This window comes from Hippoglossus hippoglossus, chromosome 13 (assembly GCF_009819705.1).
Source record: "Hippoglossus hippoglossus isolate fHipHip1 chromosome 13, fHipHip1.pri, whole genome shotgun sequence".
In the NCBI taxonomy this organism is placed as follows: Eukaryota; Metazoa; Chordata; class Actinopteri; order Pleuronectiformes; family Pleuronectidae; genus Hippoglossus; species Hippoglossus hippoglossus.
The window spans coordinates 3580387-3598502 of NC_047163.1; the positions used below are offsets into that span (position 1 = coordinate 3580387).

The window sequence follows — 18116 nt, forward strand, 5'->3', positions numbered from 1 at the left end:
TTCTTTTGTCTCCTGTATTTATTTACTTTGTTTAAAAAGTTCTTTATACAGTTGACTTTGCTGTATCCTTTTAAAAGTATTCACCGGAAGTGTGACTATGACATCACGTCTGCATTGACGCCATTTGACCACTGGAGGCAGAGGAGAGTCTTGATCATAAGTAGTGTGTTCACTGCCTCCTAGTGGCCATATTGTAGCATTACATTAGATAAGCCGCTTTAGTGCAGACTTGAAAACATTCTGCTTCAAAAAATCACTTCAAAATAAAAACAACATGAATCATGAATCATAAAATAATATTTATTTAGACAAATAGTGCAAAATTATCACATTTGTTGATTTATTCACTTGAGGTTTAATGTTAAATATTCAGTGTCACAAGCTTTTCAAATATGATTAATTGTAGTTGAAGAATTTCATATGATAGTAAACTCGTAATTTTGCACCTTAAATATATTGTATATAAATTTAATAAACTATATTAATAAAAAAATGAGAAAGTGACGTTATCAACATCTTGAAATTCTTATTAGAGGAATCAAAAAAAATGATTGGGTGAGAGGTTTAATTCCATTGGACGACTCCGACGAAGGATTTTTCTGATTGGCTGCAGCTGCAATGACATAAACCTGCTCAGTAACTTGTGGTGGCGACATTTTTAACGTGTTTACGGAAAAATGTAATATTCAGACATTTTATAAAATGTCAACGTGCGCACGAGCTGTGTTGGATATTAAAAAAAACAAAACAAAATAAAACCAGAAGCTATTTCTGCTCCTCAACGTCAACAAGCACCAATCGGAGGCCACGCTCCTCCGTGTTGCCAGGCAGATTATGTTAATATATGCAATGCGGCCATCTCTGCAGCTACCAACTCTGAGGTAAGAACAACTTGTACGTTTTCCACTAAATGTAAGAAAAGCGGGGATTCCTCCACGGCGGCCTCCGCAGCCCCGCTTCTCCGGACTATTGCCGCGGATACACGTTGAATGTTCGCGGTGTTTACGGCGGATTCTCGCCCGTTTCAAATCGTAATTTCCCCGTCGCGTCTCCTCGGATGCGGCTGTTGTTGGTAGTTCCACCCAAAATGGAGCCGGGTCTTCCTTGTCCTCGGCCGCTCCGGCGGGGCTGGGCTCAACTAGGAGCGGGGGACGGGTGGGTCCCTGCAAACAGTAATCCGCCCGAAAGCCACTCCAGCCGGGGATGACAGCCTGCGCTCCACGTCCCGGAGCCCGACAGGCTTCAAATGTCTGCGCGGTCGCCGTCACATCGGGACTATTTAGCCGCGGAGCTAACGTCGCGCCGCAGCAAATGCCCGGGTTTCTGCGGCGCTGCTTTTTGTGGTATGGTCCGGTTGGGACCGAGAACCTGCAGGGTTAAAATAGGGGGGGATCGGATTTGTTATTGATTAAACCAAGTGGGTTTCTGAGCGGGTTCGGAGTCTCTCGGCTCTCCGCCGGAGCTTCTGTGGCGACATGCGGGTGTTTTTAGGCACATTATCCCGTCTCACGCGGCCTCGGGAACCCCTCGTCCCCCCGCCGAGGAGCTCCGTGTGGCCCGCTCTGCGTGCAGCGGTGACACGCTGCTTTATTTTGGCTCCTGGAGACTCGAACATCTGCCTCAGCTGACACACGGGTTTGAATCCCCGGGGGGTCTCTCAGCTCAGATTGACCTCACTGCTGCAGCTTCTCCCCAGATACACAAGTCCAGCTCGGGAATACTCTGATAACAGCTGTGACAATAAAGAAATCCATAGAAATCCACTGACATGTGCACATCTCCTCTACAGATACATCCATGACCCTGTCAGCCCCACTCACTGTCACTCAATGCATTGCTATTAATCATAATCTGACACCTACTTATTACTTTCTGATGCCTGTTTTGACTCTTGCTGCTGCAATATTGCAAACTTCCCCATTGTGGGACCGATAAACCGTTATTTATGTTATCCTGTCTCATCTCAATCACCCACATCCTCTTGTCCTTGTGCATTACAGGCCTCCCCCGGCTGTCTCAGGAGTGAAGTGAGCTGCCATGGAGACCAAGCAGGAGCCCTCCGCTGTGTGGAGTCAGGCTGCAAACAGCGATTCAGACAACGCCACACAGGTCTGCACGGCCTCCAAACTGACACCTTTAAAGAGCTGTGGGATGTGGGGAAAGGGTTGTCGCACATTTGCTGCATCAGAGGAGGATTTTCAGCTTCTCAGATTTATAATAATAATAATACGTTTTATTTATAGGAGCCTTTCACAGCACTCAAGGTCACCGTATGAGGCAGAGACACAAACAACAATCTAACAAAAAGATCAATATGATAAACAGTGAATAAAACATTATGTAGGTTCGCCAAATGGAAAACAATCAGACTGAATATGTCAGCAGGGAGTAGAGCGGCTGACGGTCAAGATTTTATGGTGGTCAGATTTGTCGTGCACACTCACATGCCACCGGACTAGAAAAAACACTTCTTCATCTGCTGATGTAGTTTCTGCTGAATCCCAACATTCACCATCTACTTTTATAACTTCAGTTAATAGAATAGAGTGAGGTTTTCCATGTAGCGGTTCCTTACCCTCCAAAAGGATTTGGACAGATCGTGTGGCCCCCACTAAGCCCTGATCTCAATGTGATGGGAGTCCTTACGGGGTCACATGAAGAGACGGATACAGACTTAATCCACTGTGGCAGGGTCTCCTAGCTACCTGCAGCAACCTACGTGTGCTTTTAGGAGAACTGCTGCCGGGCGGTGACACCTAATACTTAGATGATGTAGTTTTATTTGTTTTGCACACTTAATAATAAATGAAAAGTATTCATGACTTTATTTTCAAAAAGCTTTACTTTTAGTGCCTAAAATGTTTGCACAAAACTCTACGTTTAGTACCTTTTTAAATAAGAACTAGCAGTGTATTCATGTGTGCTGAGTCACATGAGGGTGCACTAGTGCTGCAGGTGGTTCAAACCCGTTTCTGAGACTTGTGCACGTGTGTTCCAGGTGCATTTCGAAGGCAGCACCGTGGCCCAGATAGTGTACAGCGGAGACCAGGCGGACCGGGGACAGCAGCAGGTGGTTTACACAGCAGACGGGAACTCCTTCGCCTCTGTGGAGTCTGCAGAACACACGCTGGTCTACATACACCCTGCAGACGGCACTCAGGTAAGACTGGGCTAGAGATGTTCTGCTGAAATCATATGTATGTAGATGATAGTCTCAAGAAATGCAACATGCATTAAAGGGCAGATGGGGTTGAATGTCATTTTCAACTATTAGACCTAATAGATGGTTTAAAAAAAATCAGCTTTGACCTTTTGAAGATTTACATCAAATAATATGAAAACCTGATAACATGCATGATTTGCTCACACCGTTGTCGTACCTTTTTGTTTCAGGCTGTATTTGCTGATCAGCCACAGGTGGCTTACATTCAGCAGGATGGTACGACCCAGCAGGTTGGTGTTTACCAGGCACTGTCACGTTGTCAGCTCGCTGTGTGACGCATTGTTTTTACAGAACCATAACGTAGCTGACTTCCATCTGTAGGTCACGGTTTTGCTGCCCAGCGGACAGAACATGAACACTGCCAATCTGCACGTCCTCAGTAATGTAGCAGACGCTCCACAAGCCATCCTGGAGCCTGTGACGCAGGTGAAAACACATTTTTCTGCAGTTTTGGTTTTATAAATAATAAGTATATTTGTGTAAAACTGTCTAAGAATACATTTATACTTTTTATTTTTGTTGTACTGTTGCACATGATTAGGCCAAACCTGAAGGGAACTTGGGTTACGTAAAACAACAGACTGACAATTATCTCTCTGACATGATCAAACACACAGGAGCAGCTGTCTGTGTCTAACTCACTCACCTCCATGGCGGACATGGTGGAGCCCCCCTCCAGTCCCCTCGGGGCCACGGACTCCACAGATGATTCTGAAGAAGAAGAGGAAGAGGAGTCTGAGATTGATGAGTGGGAGCCTTGTCAGCCTCAATCATTCAACCCTCACAACCTCTGTGAGTGACGGTCTCCTCAGTGAAAACAGGCTTCTCTCATCTGTCTCTGTCAAGACTCTCTGTCACTCAAGTAGATAAGACAGGAGCAATGAAATCACAGATATCATGTTTTAATATTGCTGTCAACACTGTTTAGTTACAACAATAAAGCAAAGTAGGGCCTATAAATGACAATTGGGGCATTTTATCAATATTTTAAGATGAAAACCTGCACAATTTAACATTTTCTGCAGAGCTGATGTTCTGGATCGTAAAGACATTTATATTCCATTTATATTTTCAGGGTTTAACAGTTAAACCACATCAGCTTTGTATTGTGGTGATTCTGACTTTCACATTTTTGTGGCCTTTCAGGGTGCGAGGAGTGTAACAACGCCAACGTCTCCGTGTGTCTGAAACACGGTCCGCTGCACCCCATCCCCAGCCGGCCGGTGGTGTCCAAGGCCCGTGCCAGTCTGCCTCTGGTCCTCTACATGGATCGCTTCCTGGGCGGGGTGTTCTCCAAGAGACACATCCCAAAACGCACGCAGTTCGGCCCGGTGGAAGGACCCCTGGTTCCTCAGAGCGAACTGCAGGACCACTACATCCATCTGAAAGTAAATCAGTTGACAACAATTAGTTGTGACATTTGTATTTTGGCTTTTAGCTGCACGGTGTTAAACGTTGAAATATGAATATCCTATTTTGCCTTAAGTCTTTTTATTGGGTAGATGAACCTTTTGGCCACAGGAAGTGAAAACCTGAACCTTTATAATCGGAAGTGACTTTAGTTTGGCTTGGAATCAAGTAATCACAGGGTTTTGATACTGTCGCTCTGCAGCCAGAAGCAAAGAGGGCAACATTTTATAGTGTCCCATCAAAGGAACAAAAAAAAGGAAATATGTTGAATTTAAATGTTTTATAAGTTTTATTTGTTTATAGAAACCAGAACCTTTGAGTGTGCAATCATCAAATTCCTTTCTGCCTGTTGCAGCTGTGTGTGCTGGATGCAGACAAAGATGAACACAAGTCTAACGACATGTGGTTGGACCTGTCTGATGAGGACAGCTGTAACTGGATGATGTTCGTGAGACCTGCTCTGAACCACCTGGAGCAGAATCTGGTGGCGTATCAGTACGGCTCAGAGATATTTTACACGACCATCAAGAACATCCGACCAAAACAAGAGCTCAAGGTCAGTCCTGCGTAAAGAGCTGTGCTGCTTTTCATTACTGGGTGCTCTGGTTACCACCATTTCCAGCTGCAGGGAGCTGTTTCCATAAAAAGTGTAGCTGCCTGACACATCTAGAAAATTCGGAGCCAGATATTTGGCTGGTGGAGATAAACTAGAACTTAAAGAAGAATGACTCAGTCCTAATCACTGAAGTTTGTTTATTATGCAATTTCCTTCTGCAGGTGTGGTACGCAGCATCATATGCAGAGTTTGTCCATCATAAGATCCACGACGTGACGGAAGAAGAGAGAAAAGGTCAGTCCACGCTTTGTTTCAGCTGTTAATGATCACACATGTCTCATTACAAACTATTATAAGAGTCTGGTCCTCACTTTCTGTCGTTTCTTCAGTCCTGCACGAGCAAGAGAAGAACTGGCCCTGCTACGAATGTAACTGTCGCTTTGTGAGCTCTGAACAACTGCAGCAACATCTCAACATGCACGACGACAAGTTTAACTCTGCTACAAGGTAACTGACACTTTCTTATTCTCACGTTAGTTTTTATTGCACTACAGCTTTTACGACCTCTTCACTGTCTTCGCTCTGTCAGATCCAAAGGCCGAGGTCGAGGAAGAAGCAGGAAGAGATTTGGGACAGGAAGAAGACCGGGGCGGCCGCCGAAGTTTATACGCATGGATCCACCAGTAGACACTGGTGAGGACAAGACAACAGTAAGAGTCACATTATTGCTTCCTGTGTTTATTACTCGATTCATTAATTGATTTAGAGAAGTTCTGATCAACATTTAAAGCTAACGTCTATCGGAAAAGTTCACCGACAGATTAATTCATTAAATGTTAACGGAACAAGATGCTCACCAGGATTATCCCAAATATTGCATCGTAAATTAAATGAGCTTTGAAGCAACATTTAAAAAAAACAATCTAAATTTCTGATCTAATCAGGAGATGCTGGAACTGACGGAGAAGCAGCCGCTGGAGGAGCATGAGGAGGGAGCTCAGAATGGGCTGAAGGTGGTGGAGATGGAGATGGAGCTGGAGACTGAGGCCGGGACGGAGCTGGAGGAGGATCAGCTCATACCTCCAGCAGGGGAACCGGTCACAGAATCCATCATCCCACCCTCCAACACGGAGCTGCCTGTTTCACTGAAGGAGGACCCGGCACAGCACAGCCAATCAGACGGCCACCTCTCATCTCAGGATATGCGCCGCGCCAAGAGGATACGGGTAAGATGGGAGACTCTGTGTTTTAGATGTAGTCTGTTAGAGTCAGCGTGGCTATGATTTGCCTTAAAACCATGTGTCTCTCTCCCTCAATGCGTGGCTCCTTCAAAGATGGATGTGCAGGTAGGTGGGACGGGGAGGATGCCAGAAAAACACCAATTCTAAAGATTCCCTTTGTCATTTTCCATGGTGTCAATGTTCATGCGACATTTCAGGATATTCCCCCGTCCTGCACACTCCATTGCATCAATCCGCCTCCTCCCGTGTCTCTGCAGATCAATGTCAGGAAACACAGTTGGATGTTTTCTCTTAGTAGTTCCTCTCTCTCTCTCTCTCGTTTCTGTCTCAGAATGCAGCACTGCAGCACCTGTTCATCAGGAAAAGCTTCCGTCCTTTCAAATGCACACACTGTGGCAAGGCCTTCCGGGACAAAGACAAGCTGGATCAGCATCTGCGGGTCCACGGCCGCGACGCCTACACCTTCACCTGCCACATCTGCAGCAAGAGCTTCATGAGCGACTCGGCCCTGGAGGACCACCTGCTGGTGCACACGGAGAACCGCTCCTACGCCTGTCTCCTATGCCAGGATACCTTTGAAAAGCTGGACCTGCTCAAAGACCACATAGGGGTGCATGCTGTGGACGGGTGCTACACTTGTCCCTCCTGCAAGAAGAAGTTCACTGACTTCATCCAGGTTAGTAATGTTTGTCTCCTTTTTTTTTTTTGGTGCCCAACTGATATCATCATTAACCGATATATTCAATCTGATATCGGTATTGGCATCAGCCCCAAAAACCCAAGTGTGTTCTCTTGACTGAAGCAATAGATCTCTTTAAAGTCTGGTTTGAAATTATACAAAATGTTCTGGTCCTCAGGTGAAGAAGCACATACGCTGCTTCCATTCAGAGAAGATCTTCCAGTGCCCTCACTGCGATAAGGCCTTCTGCCGGCCGGACAAGCTGCGTTTGCACATGCTGCGCCACTCGGACCGCAAGGACTTCCTGTGCTCAACATGTGGCAAACAATTCAAGGTAAGATGAGTATTGAAAACCTTGAGAGACAACGTCTTGTGGCGTAGATCTGTGAGCTCTTACCCATAACCCTCCTGTGACCTTAAGAGGAAAGATAAGCTGCGGGAGCACATGCAGCGCATGCACAATCCCGACCGAGAGGCCAAGAAGGCGGATCGGATCCTCCGCTCCAAGACCCTCAAACTGAAGGTGCCCAACTCGGACTTTGAGAGCTTCATGTTCAAATGCAGAGTGTGCATGATGGGATTCAGACGCAGAGGAATGCTGGTGAGCAACAAGTCACAGAACTGCTCTTTTTGTTTTTCATTACTTTTTAGTGCACGTTTCACAGCTTTATCTTTCTGGTTTCAGGTTAATCATTTGTCCAAGCGTCATCCTGAGATGCGTATCGATGACGTGCCTGAGTTAACGCTGCCAATCATCAAACCCAACAGAGATTACTTCTGCCAGTATTGTGACAAGGTTTGTTTTTCCACTTCCAGTTATTTCAAACAAAGTTGTTAAGTGTTTTTTTTGTATCTTCCAAATCTGCTAACCTCTGCTTCACCTGAATCAGATCAGAGGAGACCGGTCTTCATTATGATATGGATAGGTCTCTGTAATGAACTGATCTCTGTGCAGGTCTATAAGAGTGCCAGTAAGAGGAAAGCCCACATACTGAAGAACCACCCAGGGGCAGAGTTGCCTCCCAGCATCCGTAAGCTGCGACCAGCTGCTCCTGGGGAACCAGACCCGATGCTGAGCACACACACCCAGCTGACCGGCACCATCGCCACCGCACCCGTCTGCTGCCCACACTGCGCCAAACAGTACAGCAGCAAGGTTTGTAATGAAACTGAGTTAAAGACCTTTTATCTAAGTGAAAATCTTCAATGTACCATTCGACACGATTCAACTACAGACCTGACAGATGACTTTCTGTGTGTTCATGTCTCAGACTAAGATGGTTCAGCACATCAGGAAGAAACATCCAGAGTTTGCTCAGCTCGCCAACACCATCCAGGCTCCTCTGACAACAGCAGTCATCAGTAGTTCTCCTGCCGTCGTGAGTGCAGACGGACAAACAGCTGAGGCTGTAGTGGTAAGAAAGAGTTGTGAACACTCGATACAGAAGAAGAAAGACGGAAACAAAGGAGGAAATAAGAACAAATGATCAACTAATTAAATAATTCTATCCACAGACCACAGATCTGCTGACGCAGGCCATGACGGAGCTTTCACAAACACTCACAACAGACTACCGCACGGCGCAGGGCGACTACCAGAGGATCCAGTACATCCCCGTCTCTCAGACAGGAGGCAACCTGACGCAGCCACAGCACATTCAGCTGCAGGTGGTGCAGGTGGCTCCGGTAAGATCCAGAATCTGAGTATCCCAACAGCGTCCTTCCTCACAATCACAGTCATTTACTTTGATTGGTGGGAGCATCACTGTAGACTGAAGGACCTGCATGTCTAACATAGGAGTATATGAACCATTGTGGCTGAAGGCTGAAAATTTAGATTGCAGGTTAAATATTTTGTGGGTTGAGGTGATTTTTATAAACCGTAACGTGTCCCTGTTGTTTTCTCTGTGTTCCACAGGCTTCCTCTCCACATTCACAGCACCCGACAGATGTGGGTCAGCTGCATGACCCTCACGGCTACAGTCAGCACTCCATCCAGGTTCAACACATCCAGGTCACCGGGCCTTCAGGCACCGGACAAGGTGCCACCCAGGTAAACCCTCATCACACTCACTCTGGGATTCATTCCATGAAGAATTTAGTACACATAAGTTATTGTTTTCAAATACACTCAATATCCCGTTGACCTTTGCATTTTGTTATAGAAATTGGGTTAAACTTGATAACCACCACCTCTCCTCCCTCAGGTAACTGGTCAGCCACTAAGCCCCACCTCCCAGCAGCCCAGTCAGGAGATGAGCCCCACCCAGTTGACCCCCGTCACTTTAGCTCAGAGCCACACGCTGCAGACCAGCAGCGCCCAGTCGCAGCAGGGGACCGTCCAGCACGCCTACATACCCGGGAACTGGAACTACCGAGGTTACTGTAAGTCACGTGTGCTTTATAGTGTGACGGCTCTATACTGTTGGATTGCATGTTAATTAATATGTTAACGTCTCTTCGCTCCAGCGTCGGAGATCCAGATGATGGCTCTACCTCACGCACAGTATGTGATCACTGAGGCCAGCCAACCTGGGTCGGGAGTCAACAACAACCAGGTGAAAACGGTGAGTGATGCAGACTCTTGTTGGGAGGAAGGTATTAAGTATTTAAATATAAATCAGGATCCTGTACATCTGAAGCAGTTACATTTTTCTCCCTATACAGTGGAAACCAGATATTAGGGATCAGCTGTTTAAATGGAGCAAAAAGCTTAGAACAGAATAGTTCCGGCACGCGGCCATCTCCTCTCTCCATTCATTCTCATACAAATTCTGTTGTTTTTACCCAGTCAGAGTTTACACATGTGTGAGTGCGTGTGTCGGTTTGTGTGTCAGCGCAAAACAGACGAGCTGAATTATGAACGAACGCACGCGCAGCTATGAAGAAAGATTTGACTGATTAAAGAAAAGTATCGATCATTGTGTGATGATCAGTGTTGATACTGTGGCTGTAAAAAATGAGCAGAAATTCAGATTTGAATGTGGCGACATCACGTGAAAACATAAATGTTGTCTTTCCCGTCCCTGCAGACGCACTACGTGATCTCCGAGGGTCAGAGCGAGCTGGAGCCCAAACAGCCGGTTCCCCAGAGCACGACGCAGGCCCACGCCGAGCAGCTGGAGCAGCAGCCGACCAATTCGCAAGGCCCCACGCAGTACATCATCACCACGACGACCAACAGCAGCGGCGCTAGTGAAGTTCACATCACAAAACCCTGAAGTGCACAGTGACGAACTCTCACAGAGACCGACCATGCATGTAGACCTCAGATGCTTGTACGCACACGAATGAACAAACACAAAGTCATATGCAAACGGAAAACAGATTCATACAGAAGTGAAGAAGGAGGGGATGAAGGGGACGAGCACAGTTTTATGTGTCGGTCAGTTTAACAGAAAGAAAAACGCAAAACAGAATATAGAAAAAACAAAAGCTACACCTGTTTTGAAATGATGGACTTTTTCAGAGATATCTGCAGGGTTCCTGTGTGAACATTAAATATTACAGTCATCATTTTAAGGTCTGGAAAAGTTGCACAAGTTTTGTTGCTTAGTTCTTTCACGTTTTTTGTTGCCATTTTACATATTTATAAAGTTATTGACATTTCTTGAAGTATAGTATTTGTAAATGAAAGTCTGGAGAGAGGGTGGAAAAATATGTGAACACTGTACAGGACAGCTAATCATGTTTTTGTCTCATGTTTGTGTGAGTGAACCACACACCCTCTGTTGTGTAGCGTGTGTGTGTCATTGTGGCTGATATCTGGTGTGATTTAATTCTCCCTGAACTTCCTCCTTGAAATGTGTCACACGTTTGTTGTTTTAATTCACACGCTGGTTGTTTTACTCATTTTCTTTCTCATTGTCAACAACCACAACGTCTGTGCTTTTGTAGTAAAACTTAGAAAAGCAAACACAATCAGTTCTACTTCGCCAAAATTCATTGGATGATCTCAAGGGCTTTGTGGGTCAAGATGATGCAGAGTTACCATGGATACAATTCACCTTTAATGTTTGGGATTGAATTTTTAAACGTCATGGGAACACCGCTGTTCCGCCTGTAACCACACCCACCAGTGATGTCACAGGGTTGTGGAAAACACCTGTACACAAACAGGAAACACTGAAATCAAGAAGAACATGTTTTTCAAATTAGAATCGTTATGTTTCTTTCCCTGACACTTTAATGGTCTGAGAAGACAAATGTTCAGCTTTCTACACGTGGAGGTTATTTCTTTAACCCGGTGCAGGAATCCATCAGCTTGGAGCCAAATAAAAAAACAGATTTTCCTCTGATTCACACGTACAAAGAAAATGACTTGAAAGTACAACATATCATTTTAGAGCCTCAGGTGTCACCAGTGAAATATTTAGTCGCAGCATCACAGGTTTGCAACTGAACAATTATTTCCCCTGAAAAACCTGTAAAGTGCAGCTTCGTGTTTTAGGGCAAACACCAGTAAAGTATAATTTCACTCATCACATCTCATATTTCCTTTGCACTTAACTGAGAAATGAGACTATAATTCAGCAGGAAGAGTTCCAATAAAATATAATGAAAAGTCCGCCTGGGTTACTGATGTGCTCATAAGCAAGGCATGTCTGTTGTTAATAGAAAAATAATGGTTCCTCAGTGACGACAGTTCTCGCAGGAGTAAGGCTGGTGTTCTGGACAGAAGAAACAATAATTATAATAATAGCAAATTCTATTGCACTTTGTTTTACAAAGTATTTGTGAATAAAACAAGCAAGAGAATAATAAAACAAACAAAATCCATTAAGAACAGATAAAGACTTTTGCTATAAAATAAAATATTGCAGAGATGTTATAAGATTATTATTCCCTTTACCATAACTGCAATTATTAAAAATAGTAATTATTACCATGTGTTGAACGTTTGTATTGTTTTATATGTGCACATGTTTTTTCTGTTCACTTCGATATGACGACTATGGAGCAAAAAATGTCCAGATAATTTCCGCGTCTGTAAATGTACTCGTCTTCATCAGTCAGGGTCTAATTCATCAGCAACAGCAAAGTTCTTCAGCATCTTCAAACAATAGAAACAGTTTGAACCTCAGATATGAATGAATTGAAATGTGTTGTCTTGTGAAGATGAATTTCTTGCAGGTTGAGAACTAACACGACCCGTCTGTGTCTGTGATTCAGGCTGAAGTGACTGTTGGACGGGTGGTATTTGTTTCCTGGGTGGAGCAGGGCTTGTCCTCCAAACAATTGACATCAGTATGTTTGAAACATTCCTGCCTGGGTCAGAATGTGGGAAAGGGAAAGAGCCGCTGCCTAAATAAAAACTAATCTTCCAGCAGAACCAGTCCAGCCAGCTCGTCCTGTCACAGAAACCATCACATCTCAAGCAGGTGTGTGCTGCTCGAGTCATTTTAGTTTCCGGCAGCATGTCCGTGCCTGAGTCGCCCTCATGCCTCAGCTGACAGTCGTCCACGCCGCGGGTCAGAGGGCAGCCGGACGAGGAGACCGTCAATGGATGGAGGAGGTCAGAGAGGACGGGGGGGCTGCAGAGAGGAGAGGAAACCTGCAGAGGTATGTAGAGCTGTGGGTCAGGGTTTGAGTGGCAGGTCTCTGATTAGCCGCTGCTGCCGGGAGGAGACGTCTGAGTGCTTCTCTCTCCTCAGACTGCTGAAAGAAAATTGCTATTCTGCTCCATTAGGCCGATAATCTGTCGGGGTATCTGATGGCTGAGTTCACATCTAAACGCTTATTACACATGAGCTGCAAGTTCTGAGCAAACTGTAAATGATCCTTCACAGAGCTGGACTGGGGGATAACCATTGGTCCATCATGATGAATAAATGCATTGATTAAAACCTCAAAGTCTTTTTAATATTATATTTTAGAGTAGAAACTTATCGCTGAAACTCAATAATTGATTGCACGACAAATGAAAACAGTGTAGAAATAATAAGTGAGCTACAAGTTCTGAGGTGACGGTACATTTTATTGCACAGAGCTGATTTGGGAAATAATCATTTTGATATATGCATTGATTAAAACCTCAAACTTCTCTTTTAAATATTTTAGTTTTCAAATGTGCAAAAACAGGCAGAATATATTATAAACTCAACAAACATAACACACAGACGACCAGAAAACACAAGACACACTCATCTTATATCATAACCTTCGTGTCGCTGAGACACTTCCACCAATATCCCTGAATTAAACTATAAAATCTAAATCCTAAATTCTAATCCTGATCCCAAGATTTACAAATAAAACCAGTTGTGTGAAAGCCGAAGCACGAGATCTCTGCATTATTACATCTCGTGTCATGTGTTGCTATAAAAACAGAGCTTCTCAAATGTAATTCTTCTTCTTGGAGAGTTGAAAATGTCCTAAATTCTAACTCTGATGCTTATCAAGAGGAATTTGGGGACAGAAAATGTTCAAATGAATGTTTATTTAACTAAATCTTCAGTCAAATTACTTTACCTCGTGTGTTTGAGTCCTAAATTCATATTTGCATCACAATTTATTCCAATTCTCTTCCCATTTGGCACCAGATGTTGTTCCACTCCTCACTCTCTTTCAACTGATCTCTTCCTATCACGTCTTCGCTGCCACAGATCAAACCCACCACCAGCTGATGCTCAGCCTCGTCTCACATCCTGGTCCCAGGTTGTGAGGACACTGCGACCCTGGAGGAGCTACTGGTACTTTGCCCCAGTAGGTGTAGTGTGGTTAGTCTGCCAAGTGGAGGCGCCGCCAGATGTGTGCTGGAGGCTGCTGCTGGTGTGTTTCCTGTGGACGGTGCTGGGAGGCTGTGTTCAGGCCCTGAGGTGCCGCCTGCGGCCAGGACACAACCAGGTGAGCGTGGCCTCGTGAGCCGGATCTCACTTCATCCTGCATTTTAATGGTCTCATGTTTATTCAGGGACTTTGCTTTAATTCAAGGGGGAGCCACCGCAGAGGAACCAGCAGGAGGAGGTGACGGAAAGCAGAAATATCCAGTGTTCATGGTGAGACAACGTTATTTTCATAGTTACAACTTATTTATGCGATTAAGAAAAGTGTAATTTCAACGCATGCAGAGGAACCACTGGTGTCTTCATCTTTACACCTGTGTAGACTTTTATTTTTGCATGTATTGTTGTTTCAAAGCACATATTCCAGTTCTTCAGTGACACTCATTGGAGCTCATTCCTCCCGTGAAACCCCATTTTATTTGGATCTGCACCAAATCGCACACACTCATAGATTTCAGTCACCTTAACATTTATTTCCATCAAGATCCGTGAATTATTCTCTGAGAAATCAATGAAAATATGAAATAAACTAATCCTGGATCCTGGATGTTATGAGCTCCTTCCTGGACTCTATCACATCTTTCTGCCAAGTTTTGTGGAAATCTTTCCAGTAATTTTTGCGTAATCTTGCTTATAAACAAACAAACAAACAAACAAACACTCAGGGGTGAAAGCATAAACCTCCTCTCCAGAGATAATCAATTAAAGGCCCTCGTACACCTAAAATATATGATTTTACCTGATTAGTCATCTTCTCAGGATGATGTGTGATTGATTCACTTTCCTTTCACCTGGTTTGCATTGTTTTTGTGTAATTCTGCTAACGAACAAACTAACAGACAAACAAAAACTTCGAGTAGATTGGTGCAGAACCAGAGGGTCAGTTGAATTTGATGCTGGTGTCCAGTGGAGGACGATGAGTAGCAGAGGGACATGTCCCCCTTTAGGCTGATCACATGCACCGCAGCTGCAAAATAAAACAATGGTCACCGTGTCTTTATTTCTGCAGGGCGTCCCCGTCCCGGAGCCCAGGCCTCCACGTCCCTCTGGCCCTCGCCCTGGCCAACAGCCTGCTGCTGTGTGTCCTCCAGGAGCCCGTCCCAGACCCCAGTGTCCCCCACATCCAGGCCCTGCTCTCCAGGCTGAAGGTAAGAGAGTCAAACCAACCTCACTCTCTCACACACGGCCGCCTCCAGCAATCCCTGTCATCTCCTGTGCTTGTTCAAGTTTCTCTTTGCGTGTAGATCAGTGTTAAGACATTTTTTTGGGGTGATATTACATATTACAGGAATCCGACGTGTCACTCAGGAACACGCAGATATTCTAACCCCGGGCGAAACACACAGCATCGGTGAGCGGCTGTCGTCTGCACTCTGAACTAACCAGACTGCCAGGGGAGATTTATTTTCATCTTTCTTTTCCATCTGTCTTTCCTGTGTGAGCAACATTAAGTATAGAGTCTGTGAGACATCAGCCGGTTTGTCCCACACGTGGTTTTTCCACTTAATTCACCGGCAGGTCAAATTATCCAGATGTTCAACATCATTGTTTCTACAGTAGATTTAGTTTCACCTTACTTACAAATGTTCTGACACGTTGGACTAAGAACTCGACCGTGCACCAGCCTCAGGACAAACTTTAACTTTTTCTTTTTGCCTGACTAAAGAAAGTACGATTTTCAGAAAAGAAATTTCATCTTCATAAAAACCTCTCGCTCTCAACTTTTTAATCTAGTTTGAACGATATTCCTCCTTTTAATGCTAATGTAAAAAAAAAAAAAGATGAGTAGGGGACTGATATATTTATGAGTGTTTGCAATTTGACGTTTGATTGTTAATGTGCCGTGTTGGGTTTATCATTTCATTTGTTGGAACCTTTTTGGTGAATGTCACATCAATCATTTCTTAAATCTCAACAGGAAATCCAATATTTTTTAATGTTTATTGGCTTTTTAAACTGAATGAAATGTGTTGAACAGATGTGTTTGCGTATAGAATGGATATGAAATGCAACAGGTGAGAATTTTGCACAGTCTTCATCTGGCACCATGGTGCATGTATTTTAAAGGAGTCCTTTAAATGGCCTCGTTCAACCAAACAAACCCACAAAACTAAACCCACTCCTCTATTTGTCCCTGCAGTCAGTGTCTCTGGCCCTTGAGGAGGCTGATCCTGGATCAGAGGTGACGCTGGACGAGGTGGACGGAGGCTCCACGCTGAAACACAGAGTGAAGCTCCTCTGCACCTACCTACAGCAGAGGTGAGGCTCAGCGTTAACACCATCTGCTTTTCCTTTTTTGTTTTGAACATTACTTCAGTTTGATTAACGTCACGCGCTCGGCTCTGACAGGATGAGGTCGCTGCGTACTCTCGTCCAGGTGCAGGGGGATTTCGAGGCCAGCGTGAAGGACATGCTGGAGGGTCTGGACGGTCTCTGGGCTCAGCTGGAGGAGCTGCACACCGGGGTCACACTAACCAAAGAGGGGGGTGAAGACCAGGGAGACGTGGCCCTGGCCCGGACGGACGCAGAGGTAAGCAGGTGTGGAAGAGTGTCTGCAGTTTGGTTGTATTATTAGATATAAGAAATATGCTTGAATCTTGGTGCATCAACATTTGCTTTGTCGCTGCCTCTGAGACCTAATTTCTCATTTTATTTGTCTGGCAAAGAATTTATTTTCAGTCCTGAGTCACTACAGGAGCAGACTTCAGTGCTGCCAGACTCATCTGAAGGACGCCACGCGGCAGCTGCAGGTGATCCTCTCCTCGTGCAAGAAACATCCACCTCTGATATGTCCCTGCCGTCTTCACCCAGAATCCCCTGTTTTCCGTGTTTCACAGGAGTTAATGTGGAGTCACACTCACATCAGCCACAGGGTGAGCAGCAGTGAGTCCGTCTGGCCCGAGCTGCTGCTTCAGTCCAACATTGAGCAGGTACAGTAAATTCTGCCCCTTAGACAAACAGCTCAGTGTTGTTCGTAGGGTTAACCCCCCCCCCCCCCCGCCCCAGGACTAAAGAACCTGTCTCTCCCTGCAGTTTGACAAGGTGCAGGAGGGTTTCTTCTCCTTGGAACAACAGACCTCTACGTTCCAGGCCCACCTGGAGGGGCTTGGGAAGGGGAATCAGGAAGGACATGCAAGGCCCCTGGCTTGTGCCAACGGGGCCGGTTCATGTCCAGCCTCACCACAGGCTTCCCCACGTCTGGGACACGCAAGTGATTCATCACTGGAGCCTTGTTCCACCTCTGTCTCCTCGATGGAAACAGACCTGGGAGACGACTTTCCTCTCTCACTGTGCGAGAGGTCGGCTCTGCAGTTCTCCTCCACTATCGGACGCCTGCGTAAATCTGGAAAGAGGAAATGATTTGTTTTGTTTTTTTATCAAAATGTGCTTGTATGTGTTAAACAAAAAGGTTTTTCATTGTCAAATGTTGATCATTTGCTGGTTTCCTCAAACAATAACTATTTATTGCTGTTGTGTCATTTTTCCTTGTTGTTGTATCAGAATCCAGAATTTCTTCATCTTCTCTTAATATTTCATCTCGGTTTTTAAACACAAGGGGGCGCACTCTCACCAGTCATTACAGTTGAAGTGTCTCACAGCAGCCATTCAACAAATGATCCAACATTAATATATATGTTCAGCTGAGATCTGTCTTCAATGACCGACCGTGGCTGAGACACTTTCCCTCAAATCGACTTTAACGTTAAACACATGGGTCTTTCTTCAAGGTCGGGTCGGTCACAACTTGAGTCTCGAGAATCTTCCATGTGTCTAATAAATGGGTTCCAGACACAAGTTTTACGTGTTTTCAGAATATTCATTTTCTGGTTCATCTCATCAAACATCCCAGTTTCATGTAATACTGGATATCTGCCTTGTTTGCATCATCCAGCGACTTGTTCCTGTTTCACTTTGAACCAGTGATTCGTCCACGAGAGGATGAGAGGTGCGTTCTTCTAATGTGCAGGAGGAACAACTCGCATGTTAAGAAATCCCAGATTTTCTTTCTTTTCCACAACAATTTTTCATTCTGTCTCTCTCGATCAGACTGAGCCGTGACTTGAGCCCTTCAAAGCAGGGATTCCAGGTCGAGGGCAGAGGGGGGGGTGGGGGGGGGAGAGGAAGGTATACGGGGGCACTGGAGGTCAACGCCGGAAGCGTTTCTGTTATTACTAAAAAACTGAGCAGCCCTCTAGACCTGTTTGAAAGACATGAATGTCTTT

At 45.0% G+C, this 18116-nt stretch overlaps 2 protein-coding genes across 6 annotated transcripts; both read left to right on the forward strand.

Annotated features, from left to right (window-relative positions):
* The first annotated feature begins 431 nt into the window (after positions 1-431).
* On the forward strand, positions 432-11033 carry prdm10 (PR domain containing 10). Of its 5 annotated transcripts, none has more exons than XM_034604999.1 (24): positions 432-1343; positions 2001-2109; positions 2999-3160; positions 3394-3453; positions 3545-3649; positions 3841-4015; positions 4370-4611; positions 4989-5189; positions 5411-5483; positions 5579-5696; positions 5779-5899; positions 6134-6415; positions 6524-6535; positions 6762-7106; positions 7288-7443; positions 7531-7710; positions 7795-7905; positions 8065-8265; positions 8381-8524; positions 8625-8795; positions 9028-9162; positions 9317-9494; positions 9579-9676; positions 10142-10330. In XM_034604999.1, exons 2-24 carry the CDS (start codon positions 2038-2040, stop codon positions 10328-10330), a joined length of 3531 nt encoding a protein of 1176 aa, XP_034460890.1. In that variant the 5' UTR covers positions 432-1343; positions 2001-2037. The 5 variants fall into 5 exon arrangements, with proteins under 5 accessions (XP_034460890.1, XP_034460892.1, XP_034460889.1 ...); XM_034605001.1 differs by having other exon boundaries at positions 432-1155; XM_034604998.1 differs by having other exon boundaries at positions 432-881.
* A 1466-nt stretch (positions 11034-12499) lies between these two features.
* si:ch211-151h10.2 (uncharacterized protein LOC567699 homolog) lies at positions 12500-17363 on the forward strand. The gene is made up of 9 exons (XM_034605019.1): positions 12500-12671; positions 13715-13955; positions 14042-14106; positions 14903-15041; positions 16034-16152; positions 16243-16423; positions 16560-16643; positions 16731-16823; positions 16927-17363. Exons 1-9 carry the CDS (start codon positions 12550-12552, stop codon positions 17251-17253), a joined length of 1371 nt encoding a protein of 456 aa, XP_034460910.1. The 5' UTR covers positions 12500-12549; the 3' UTR covers positions 17254-17363.
* Positions 17364-18116: the final 753 nt, after the last annotated feature.